Consider the following 12,152-nt stretch of genomic DNA (forward strand, 5'->3'; position numbering starts at 1 on the left):
CTGTCTCTTTTCTAGAACAGTGGACAGCGTCTTCTCAGGATCCCTGGGTTCGGGGCAGTATAACTAAGAGATACAGGATAGATCTCTTGGGTCCTGTTCCGCTTGGTCTCTTTGTAACCCTGCTAGCTCTAGTTCTACAAAGTAGGCGGCTAATACAAAATTGGATCGCCTCTCTTCTTTTAGCATGAGTTATTTGCAGGGTCCCAGTAATCCAGAGAGGGAAAAGCTTTATTCAAACCCTTTTTCTTGTCAAGAAGCCGTACGGTTCCTTTCGACCCATCTTAAATCTAAAGACTTAAATATGCACTTAAAAGTGGGTAAAATTTGGATGGAGTCCCTGGGGTCAGTAATAAACGGATTGGAAAGAAATCAGTTTATGGCCTCCATAGACATAAAGAGCGCATACCCGCTCCTGTCTGGAACGGTCATCAGTCTCTCCTGAGATCCAGAGTGGGGGCCTTTCACTATCAGTTTAGGGCTCTTCCCTTCGTCCTCTCCTTGGCTCCAGGGGTTTTTTCACAAGGAGGAACGAGAATGTCGGTAATGGCAGCTTGTCTTCATTCAAGGGGAGTTCAGGGCGTGCCTTACTTAGACGATCTTCTCATAAGATCCGCCTCAGAGATTTGCTTGCAACAGTACATGGCCTTCACATAGCTTTCCTCAAGAGCCATGGGTGTTTAATACACTCAAGGAAATCCCAGGTGATTCCGCGCCAACGCAGGATCTTCCTGGGACTCGGCATGGACACCGAACTGCAGAAAGTGTTTCTGCCAGAAGAGAAGATCTGGTCGGTTCAGAGGATAACATCGCAGGTCTTGTCCTCTCCCAGTCCTTCAATACACTTGTGCATGCATCTACAAGGGAAGATGTTGGTCTCCTTCGAAACGGTCCCCTTCGGTCGTGCTTATTCCCGGTGCTTTTAGTGGGACCTCTTCACAGGAGGGTCGGGATCCCACCTACATTTGGAGCACCAGAAGTTTCTCTGTCTCCGGATGCAGAAAATTCACAGACACCAGCCTGAAGGGTTGGGGCGGTATCCCTTCATCTCCGGCTCCAGGGCCAGTCCAGGAGTCCTCTCTATCCATCAACTCATTAGAGTTGAAGGCAATCCTTTTGGCCCTTCGGGGGGCATGAAACTTTCTCCAGGGTCATCTACTCAGAGTTCAGTCCGTCATGCCATGGCTGTGACATAGGTCAACAGACAAGGAGGAACAAAAAGAGCAACGGCAATGCGGGTATCGGCTCAGATATTCGCTCGGGCGGAACAGTGTGTTCCAGCAATCTCGGCTGTGTGCATTTCAGGAATAAAGAACTGGGAGGCCGATTATTTCAGTCACAATGCGATGATGCCAGGTGAGTAGTCCCTCCATCCGGAAGCTTTTAGGTCTCTGGTTCAGAGGTGGGGTCTACCGGATATAGATATCATGGCCTCCATACACATCAGGAAGTTTCCCAGGTTTTGCGCAATTCCCATATTTCCTTGAGTACTCAGACGAGTGAGGCAGGGCGGTCTGTCGGTAATTCTGATAGCACCTGCATGGCCGTGGCAAGTGTGGTACGCGTACATATTCTTTATGGCAGTAGGGCAAGAACTTTGTCTTTCGCACTGACAAGATCTTCTCCTTGGGGGTCCTTTTCATCACCAGGATTTACCTCGGCTGAATTTAACCGCATGGCTGTTGTAGCCAGGCTCTGGAGGGCTAGGGGTTTTTCCCCCAGTGTAGTGAACACTCTGCTATGAGCTTGTAAGCCTATTCGGCTCGCATATATCATCGCATTTGGCGAGCCTATGTCACAGGGTGTGACAATAGGTCTTGTCATACGTCCTCTTTTTCGTCTTATCCGAATTCTGGCCTTTCTTCAGGATTGTCTTGAGGCAGGTCTCTGCTTAGGTTCCTTAAAGGTATAGGTTTCTGCCTTTCAGTTTCTTTCCACCTGAAGTTAGTAGATATGCCAGACATCAGGACGTTTCTTCAGGGGGGTCTTGCATATCTAGCCTCCTTTCACTTCCTCTCCAGCACCATTGGATCTTTACCTGGTGCTTCATATGCTTACAGGGCTTTCTTTAAATCCTTACTTTCGGCAGATTAGGTCTCTAACCTCCAAAGTTATGTTTCTCTTAAGCCATTGCTTCCACAGTTGGGATCTCTGTCCTGTCGACAACATAATTGATGCTACATGAGGACAGAGCAGTATTCAGAACTCTCCCTTCCTTTGTTCCGAAGGGTGTTTCAGCTTTTCTTTTGAACCAGAAAACTGTGTTCCGGTCTTTCGGAGAGCTTCCGTATACACCTGTCTGATCAGGTGTATACGGATATATTATATGTGGTTAGGGCTCTCTGCTTATATGTTAGAGAGCTTCCCAAATTCGGTGTAATGTGTTTCTGTTTGTCCTTATTGATTCTCATAGAGGCTGGCCAGCCTCTAAGCAGTGAATTGCGAGATGGATTAGGGCAACAATTACACAGGTTACATCAAGGCTAACCATCCTGTGTCAGAGAGATTTAAGGCCCATTCCACCCGGGCGGTGGGGGCGTCTTGGGCAGTGAGAAGTGGGGCTTCTGTGGACCAACTGTGTAGAGAGCCACCTGGTCTTCTGTCCATTCTTTTACAGATTCTATCAGTTTAATGTCTTTGCGTCTTTGATGCAAATTTTGTCCATACTGCCCTACGGGCCAGGCTTTCAGAGTGGTTCCACCCTTAGGGGGCTGCTTTAGAACGTCCCCATGGTAAGCAGTGTCCCCCAGACTGGATGAAAGAGAAAAGAGGATTTTTGTACTTACGTTAAATCCGTTTCTCTGATTCCGTCTGGGGGACACTGCGATCCCTCCCTTCTGCTTTTCTTCTGTGTGCACTTCGTTGATTGGCCTTTTCTCCTTGGGGCTTTTTAATTAACTGAGAGGAACAGGAAGAGGCAGGGGGATTGTAGAGGGGAGGGGTCTGTCAGCAGTGCTAAAGTTAACTAGCTAGGTGCCAACTCCCGAGCTCCCCTCCACAACCCATGGTAAGCAGTGTCCCCCAGACGGAATCAGAGAAACGGATTTAACGTAAGTACAAAAATCCTCTTATCTCACGTATTTTTGAGGTGTTTACTTTCTCCCCCTTCTAAGGACAGATGAGCCTATTATTCTTATCTCAGGGGAGCTGGAGGTTTATCTCCTGTCCGCCATGTCCAACATCATGGGCACAGCTCCCACACTACGAGCTGAACATGAAGCTACTTATTGTTCTCCTATCTTGATTCATTCTTCAAGTGTTCTCTATGTCAGCTTAACCTTAAGGCCATGGGCTTACATTTTGTAAAACTGCATATCAGCAGAAAAATGAATAATCTATTTTAGCAAATAATATTTCTATGCAAGTTACAATTGCAGATCAGATCTATATTTTATACATAGGGATACAAATATATATATCGTCAGAGCTTTATGTGTTTGGAATTTTCTGTCTTTGCTTACTCATATTTTAATAAGTATAGTAATAATAAACAGTTGCTTGTGTATATATATATATATATATATATATATATATATATATATATATAATAATTATATCCTCTCGGTAGCATATGATACTCTACACTTACTGTTGCATTCTCAACATAATCCCAAACTTTCTGGCACTTCAACATATATTAACACAACACGTAAGTCTACACACTCTAATAGTGACCTCTTTTATGCTCTTAGATAATGTCTGTATCAAAAGCTAAACCTTGTCAGAGCTTTAAATTATATTGTAGGAACAGAAAATAAAGCATGGGTTGATGTTAACAGTGCTACACTATTTTTTTAGGATTATGAAGAAGCAATTATTTTGCTGTTGGAAGGAGCTCTTTGGGAAGAGGCCTTGCGTCTGGTAGGATTATTTAAAAAACGTACTCACTGTAAGAAGTGCATTACCTGCTCATCACTTGTGGAATTTGATTCCATTAGCAGGACATTTTTGAAACTGTAGTAATTTATTCTAATGCCACTGTTACCCATTTTTATTACAGCAAGCCAAAAATGTGCTTAATTTCATTCTGTATAACTTTCATTGTATACGCAGTAGCTAATATGAAATAAGTTGGAATGGCTGTCAGAAATTGATTTGTTTTTATTGCTTTTGTTTTATCATGAACATATTCAGTGAGCTGTAAGAAACACTTATTTGTGTAGGAACATGTTTAACCAATGCATTTGAGATGACCCACGTATAAGAATGGTTAAAAAAAAAAACAACTCTATCTACTGCTACTATAAACATAGGACCTGTCGAAATTTAGTTAAGCCTTGCAGGACATATTTAAACTGGCTTCCATTATGGAGGTCGGAACTGTACCCCTCAATACGGTTGGTGCTGTAACCAGTCTGTCGGTGTCAGGCTCAATTTACAGAGATGTCACTGGAAACTATTTGAGTCAGCCTTTGGATACCTTGTCAGTAATATACAGCATTTAATGTAAACACTGTTTAACACACTGTAGAAGCTGAACCTGCATTGTGTTGGTGGGAAAACCCAGTCACATTATTGTAACACCTCCAGGGACTGCCATGTCAGGAGGGACCATGTCACAGCAGGGACATCAGCTCACCTTGCACCTAGCTGGACCCCTTCCATAGCCCAACAGCACCATGACACACATTCTAAATGGCAGTGACACATTCTGTACTCATACAAAAATGCATGAATGTGTTGCTGAGTGCATGTTGTCCCAAGCCTAAAGAAGGCACAAATGTTGTCCTCTGAATACTCTCTCACCTTTCTTTTATTTCAATATACCCAAAATTAAAGTTATTTCCAGTGAAATATAAATTGGCCTAGATGGGCAAAACACCATTTTTAATACATGATTAATATTTAGGGTTTAATCTCTTTTTTGATTACTGTGTACTTGCTGCAGTTCAAACTGTTCAAGAAGTAATCTGGTAACATGGGGATCAAAGTGCAGGAATCGAAAGTGTGTGAATCATTGGCTTCAGGGGAAGGAAGTTGTTATTGAATACCTTTACAACCAACAGTATAAAATTACATAATACTAAATGTTAATCTGTTTTTTCCTAGATACACAAATACAAACGTCTTGACATAGTAGAGACAAATGTGAAGCCTGCAGTAATAGATGGTAAATAGAGATTTATTTTTTTCCCTTAAACTTTTTCAAAAAAACGCTTATCCGTTATTTGCATAACAACATTTATCATATATTTTATTGCTGCAGTTACTATTTAAGAATAACTTTCTAATTACTGTATCCTTTATATAGCGCAAAAGAATCACATGATATTCTTGGACAGCCATAAAACGACGTTCACGCGTTACAAACAACGTCTCTCTGTTGTACGGGATCTCAAAGAGAAAGAACGACAAGGCCTACTAGGTACTGTTTGTCAATGTTATGTTATATAATTCTGATTTAAGTATGTAACATCTGAGAGTCACCGAAATTTTAATTCAGTTCTGAACAAAATGTAAGCCGCAAGGCTTTGTAATAGAAATATATTTCTATAATGAACAACAAAACTCTCTGTGCCTGTCTATATTTGTAACGGGTGCTCTCCTAACAGATTTCTTTGCTTTCCATAATGCTATTTGTAGCCAGTAATAACTGTAGACTGCGTGGGTAGTATTAGTACAAATCCCTTGCTACATAGACATAGTGTTGAATAATAGCCTCAGCCGTTTAACTGTTATAGATCTGAGTCTACCCATTTAAGCATTATTTATACATAGATTTTATATATATATATATATATATATATATATATATATATATATATATAATTTTTTTTTTGTTCATATTTAAATGGAAAATATGCATTACAATTTGAAGTATGAAATTCTATTTAACTTGGTATGATGGATGCACAGGTTTTCTCACTTCTGTACACTTAACCATTCAAAAAAACTATTGTTTCATCAAGGGTGCTTCTTTTTAATAAAAGTGTGCATAATGAACTACTTGGTGTTGTGTTGTACGTGTCTCCTGATTGGCTGCAACACCAAAACTGCTGCCTTAATCTAGATTCTAAACTATTATGAATATAAATATTTATATGTATTTGATATCCTATGAAACCCATAATTGAACAGCTCTGGTATTTAATGCTGCTGTACAGTTAAAAAATATTTATAGATTAGCATAGCAATTATTTAAAAATATTGAGAATACCACCGTTTGTACTTGGAGTTCACTGTAAGTGATATTGGAATTCCTCTAAACTACATGGCAGCACACTAATTTAGTAAGCTAAATTAAGAGTATTTTTCAGTACACTGAGAAGTACCCTTCGTGTAAACCCAAATATAGGGAAAAGTGTTGAGACGATTATTTGGATCATTTTCCTTACATCTGCAGCATTGTGCTCACAACTGAAATTTACTAATCACACATTTTTAAAATTACAGTGAATATTTGTAGAAAAAAAATACATAGCGTTGTTATTGGTTTGTTTTAATAAGAATATACAGTCAATTAACATCTAATCAAATGTAAGCATCTCTTAAGAGTCTTACATATCAAATTTGTCTGATTTTCTAGATGATGAGATCCCTGGTGGTCCAGAATCTGACCTGTTCTCTGATACCAGCAGCATCATGACTACAAGTGACATGAGTGGAAAATATTCTAAGAGCAATTCCAGAATCTCATCGTAAGTAATGTAGAAGTGCAAGAAGCGGCGAAATGTGATAAATATCTTTACACTAGCCTTGACCCCAGCTATACATATTAGGACTGGCGACTTTATTGTTTTCCATGCAGGAGATCATCAAAGAACCGTCGAAAAGCAGAACGCAAGAAGCACAGTCTGAAGGAAGGTAGTCCTCTGGAAGATGTGGCTCTTATGGAGGCATTGGGAGAAAATGTTCGCATGGTGGATAAAATGCGAAGTGAGTTATGTGCCCTCATGAAAACAAAGCAACTACAACTGTTTTAAAGTCACAGAAACGAGAACACTCCTGTGGCATGGAGGCTTATCAGACTATAAGGCACCATTTTGCTTTATTCAGGGTGCCAGATGATGTGGACTAAGTTGTTTGCATTTACATGTAGAAATTCCAAATAGAGTCAACATTTTACAAAAAGAAAACTTGAAAGTTGAAAAACTGCCATTTCCACACAAAAAAGTGATTGACCTGGGAATCTGAAGATGAGATATGCGTAAATAAGGAATAGGTCTTCATTACCTACTTTTTTCTTTGTAGGTGAGGTGAACAGCCTCTTGAAGGTGCTTGTCCTCTTTCGTTATGATATGGAAGCTAGAGAACTCCAACAAGCATATGATGAGTTGCTCCAGTTAATGGAAAAATCTATATCAGACATCTGGATTCCATGTACACAGTCGAATGCTGCAACTCCGGTGAGTTCAACCAATACACAATGACTGAAGACAGAAATGGAGCATCTTTACCTATCTGTGCATAAAAAGCAGGAATTCAACAATGGTCATGTAAAGTTGCAATATTAATTATGGGAAAAAATAAAGAACCTTTAAAGTATACGCTCTGAAACATACAAATTCTTTCATATACACTCAAATCATTATTTGTACTATACTAATGTTTTAAAAAAATCTGCAAAATAAGGCCCTCAATTAAAAGATAAAATAAAACAAATAATGGAATTCGCCCCTCAACTGGACTGCAACCATTTGTTTCTCTAGCATTTGATTATGTATTTTCTCAAACATTCTTACTTGCACCAGTGATTCTCCAAGGGAAAGTCATTGCATCCCCATCTCCATCAAGGCAAAGGAGTTTAAGATAAACATTTTAGGCGTGTTTTGCAAAAGGCAAGAAACACCTTTTGCACTCACACTTTCCATGGTGCAGTGAAAGTTTGTATTAGTGTAGGGGAAGCATTCATGTATATGAAACGCACCTCATATAAGCAATTTCCGCAGGAGAGGGCAGGGATTTTTTCACTTTATTTTTTTAAAAGTACACTTTGATCTAGAAATGACTGCTAATTTTTGTTACAGGTTTTGGGTCCTCATTCAACTGCAAATAGTATAATGACTTCTTATCAACAACAGAAAAACATTACATCTACAGAGCAAGGTAAGAGTCCATTTCAGCAGTGTAGAGGATTTTAACAAGGAATTATCAAAATTTAGATGCAAAGTGAAATGCTGTAGGCGCTAAATACAAGTAATGAAAAACAAATGCCTCAAAAGAAAATATCATCATATATAGTGTAGTACATAAATAATACTACTTGATGAATTATAAAGAGATCTAAATAATGCCCTTTTACCTTATATTAAGTTCAAGGAGGCTCATAGCACTTTTCTGGAATTGTCCATGGTAAGCTGTAAGAGAGCGGAGTACCTTAAAACTTCAGAAAAAATTCTATAATCTAGTGCAGTGGTCATGTTGAAATTTAGAAGTGGCAGTATGGAAAATGTAACGGGAATGTAAGTAAACGGAATTTAAAAGTTTCACAATTAAAGCAGAAAGAGATCTAGTGTAGTATTGTAAGAAATCTTTGTTAAAAGAAATGTGCATAGATTAAAAGATTGTAAACTTATCATGAAGAACTAACAAGTTTACAAGAGGTTTACATGAAGTCCAGGTGTTTCTCTTGTCATGAAATGGCAGATCAGAGTCTAAGGAACTTATACAGAGTCAGAAATTGGAGATAAAATCCACCTGGAAGGTCTCTATGCGTTTAACTGAAATAGCGTTAACACTGTCTATTTAAGCATCATTTATACATTCAGTGAATGTAGCTCTATCATTTTTGTCATGTCTGGCCACGTAACCATTCGATTAAGTATAGTTTTAACAACGGTGCTCCTTTTCAGTAAAAATGTACTGTCCAGGTGCATTACATTAGAAAACAAAAATTTCAGCAGTGAACACTGAACCACAAAAACAAAATATGTGTACTGCGGATGTTAATATATCAAAATATATAACTATAGCCAGGCTGTTACTTGTTTATGGTTACATGAGATATATATTTTTATCATGTTTCATGTTGCATTTTATTATTTTAACAAATTAATTGATATATGAATATCCGCAGTACACATTTTTGTTTTTTGTGGTTTAGTATTCACTGCTGCAATTTTGGTTTTCTATTGCTTATTATTTTTAGAGGGATTGCAGATCCCTCGCAGCTGTTTGTTCTTTGAGCCACAGCCTGTTAAGCGACACTAGGTATTGTCTTTCTTGCAGTAGATAAGTCCTCGTACCAAATCATAATACATTGAAGGATTATCTTTGATAATTGAGATTTGTTTTCAATATCTTGTTTTAGAGCAGATATACTGTAACACGATGCCTAAAAGAAAATAATCATCATATATAGTGTTGTACAATGTTTCCCAAATCCAGTCCTCAGGGAACCCTAACAGTGCATATTTTCCATATCTCCTTGCTGGTAAATACAGGTGTATTCATTACTGCCTTGTAAAAGATCCGGAGTCCAAAGTATTTCACTTGTGACCTGGGCACTGTTTTTCCCTGATGTATAGTACATAAACAATAGTAGTAGATGAAACTCTTGGACGAAATGCGTAGTTATCTTCTATGTGGACTTTATCTCCATTTGCTGACTCTGGAAAAGTTCCTTGGACTCTGTCCTTGTGTACCTAGATGGCGGGAGGAACACCTGGACTTCATGTAAACCACCAGAAGACTTGTTGGTTCATCTGGATAAGCTTCCTATTTATTTTTTAATGTATGTGAATTTCTTTGTTTATTAAAGATTTTCGTACAATACTACACCATATTATATTTCTTTTTTTCTGAGGTTCCAAGGTATTCCGCACTCTTGCAACTTACGTTGGACAATTCCGCAAAAGTTTTATAAATTTACTTGAATTTCATATAGAATATGAGGCCTTCATTTATATCTCTGCAATTCATCTAGTACTATTATTTGTTTATAAGCTATATGATGTTTATTTCTTTTCTTTTTTTAAGCATCGTAATATCATATATCGTCTCTTCAACTAGATCTAGATAGACTAGATAAGTCTTCACTTATTTCTGTTTAGCGCAATAGATTTGTAAAGCTATATGATGTCATCTGGTAACCAATATATATGTTTTCTCTATTGTACCTTTCAGATCCTGAACTGTTTGTTGTTCCAAAATTTAGCAAAAACATTCAATGGAAACTTGACCTACTTGACTAGGACTGAAAATGGTCAACTTGACCCAAGCAGACAACTTTTGAGGAACAAAGACCCTTTTCTTTTTGCTTGTACCTGAAAATTATATGGACTCTTCGCAAAATAAACAAAAGTAACATATTCACAAACCTATTGCTGCTGACCAAAACGCCTTTAGATAACAATGGATTTAATTGTGTCTTTTGCTGGCAGTATATAATTTTGATGCCTACCACTGACTAGGCAATAAATGTGGTTACCTTAAACTTTAGGCATGTTATTTGCATATACCTAGGGGTTTATCTATATGTTTTGCAAAGAAACATTAAATAAAACTCTTTAATAGTGTTCCTTTTTGTTTTTATAATAAATTACAAGGACTAGCTTTCACGTACGTCAATTGTAATACCTATTATGGTCCTTATATTTCTTTATTAGTCCTAAACATTAAAATATTCTGACATCATTGTGTGGGCACAGGGGAGATAATTGCTTGCATTTTATAGACTAATATAGGTTTCTGTAAGAATTACACCAACTGCGTGACAGAGAGAGTGTTTTTCTCTTTAAAGAAGTATTCCACCCAAAACCATCAACTTTGTTTTAAGTATGATTAGTTGACATATGTTAAATAATAAAACATCAGTTTGCCCGATCCTCCAATTCAGCAGATCCTGCGATGCCTCTGGTCTGAGCAGAGATTCTCTCCCTTGCTCAGGTCAGGCTTTTTTGAAACTTAATGTGTTAAAGACATAGAAGTTGTGTACTTGCCAAAAAACATGTGCTCTGTACTAAGGAGAATAGATTACTTTCTCGGCTAGATTTTATTATATACTGCATATATACAATACAATTTTCTCTGTCTTCCTTTGGGGGACACCGGGGGCATTGGGTTATAGAGTAGGGACAGGATGAACTGGCACTTTAAACTTCTGTTTAACTAAGCACTAGCTCCTCCCCCTCTATACCACACCTCCTCTTCAGTGTAGTTTAAGTGCCCGGCGAACAGGCTGTGTCTTGGCTGCTCAGCAGCCCTCTTCTGTTACTTTTATTATTTTATGCTCCTCCGCGCTTGCAGGCTTCAAATATAAAGCTCCTGCAATTAATCTGCCTACTGGCCGGGGGACAGGAAGCAGGAATCTGCTGTATGCAGCGCGCGACTGTGCGCTGTATGGAGGGGGGGGGTCGATGGTGCTGTAAGAGGTGCCTCTGTTGCCAGCCTCCCTCTCCCAACGTTTTATGCAAACAAGCAGTTCGCATGACGGACATTTTGCTCCTCCGCTGTCGCCAGTGCTGTGAGCTCATCTTTTCTTGTTCAGGGATCAGTGGTTGCAGTCTACCACCAATGTCTGGGCTCAGGTGTAGTGGATTGAGGATACAAGATCGGTCTGCTCGGTTTTTCTCCCAGACAGTTCTTTGCCATAGGGCTTCCCACTTGTCCACAAAAGCGACTGATTTTACGAGAAACGATTCTATCCCTCTTTTATTCCGGAGTAATGATTACGGTGCCAGATTCTCGAGGAGGTTCGGGTTGTTATTGCAACCTTTTTCTTGTACTAAAACCAAAGCGCTTATTCTGACCAATTCTGATTCTGAAAATCTTTCAACACCCATGTCACAGTGGCCAGGTTCAAGATCGAGTCTTTGAGCTCGGTCATTCACGGCATGGAACAAGGAAAATTCATGGGGGTTCTAGACCTCAAAAATGCCTATCTTCATGTACCTATCCAGAGGGGTCATCAGTCCCTTTTGAGGTGTGCGGTTCGGTCACAACACTAACAATTTCAGGCTCTTCCCTTTGGTCTGGCCTCTTTTGGTCTGGCTACAGAGATCATGCCGGTCGTGGCTGCTCTGTTAAAGTCCAAGAGGTTTACAATCATCCCTTGTCTGGACGATCTTCTTTTACTGACAGTCTCCAAAGGTGCTTTAGTCAACATATCCAAGTAGTAATCCAGACTCTACAGTTTCACATTTGGATTCTCAACTTCAAAAACTCTAAGTTTCTCCCATCCCAGCAAATTATCTTTTTGAGTATTTTTATTTCAC

At 39.0% G+C, this 12,152-nt stretch overlaps 1 protein-coding gene across 2 annotated transcripts in view; it reads left to right on the forward strand.

The window, feature by feature from the left end:
* ELP1 (elongator acetyltransferase complex subunit 1) overlaps positions 1-10,454 on the forward strand; it is a 106,224-nt gene extending 95,770 nt beyond the window's left edge. The window contains exons 30-37 of one of the 2 annotated variants that reach the window (XM_075204624.1): positions 3,796-3,858; positions 5,047-5,107; positions 5,249-5,362; positions 6,524-6,635; positions 6,746-6,873; positions 7,189-7,343; positions 7,965-8,043; positions 10,063-10,454. In XM_075204624.1, the coding sequence (XP_075060725.1) occupies positions 3,796-3,858; positions 5,047-5,107; positions 5,249-5,362; positions 6,524-6,635; positions 6,746-6,873; positions 7,189-7,343; positions 7,965-8,043; positions 10,063-10,130 (780 nt within the window). In that variant the 3' untranslated portion in view covers positions 10,131-10,454. The remainder of the gene's footprint in view (positions 1-3,795; positions 3,859-5,046; positions 5,108-5,248; positions 5,363-6,523; positions 6,636-6,745; positions 6,874-7,188; positions 7,344-7,964; positions 8,044-10,062) is intronic. The other variant, XM_075204625.1, reaches the window with a different exon arrangement.
* Positions 10,455-12,152: the final 1,698 nt, after the last annotated feature.

This window comes from Mixophyes fleayi, chromosome 1 (assembly GCF_038048845.1).
Source record: "Mixophyes fleayi isolate aMixFle1 chromosome 1, aMixFle1.hap1, whole genome shotgun sequence".
In the NCBI taxonomy this organism is placed as follows: Eukaryota; Metazoa; Chordata; class Amphibia; order Anura; family Limnodynastidae; genus Mixophyes; species Mixophyes fleayi.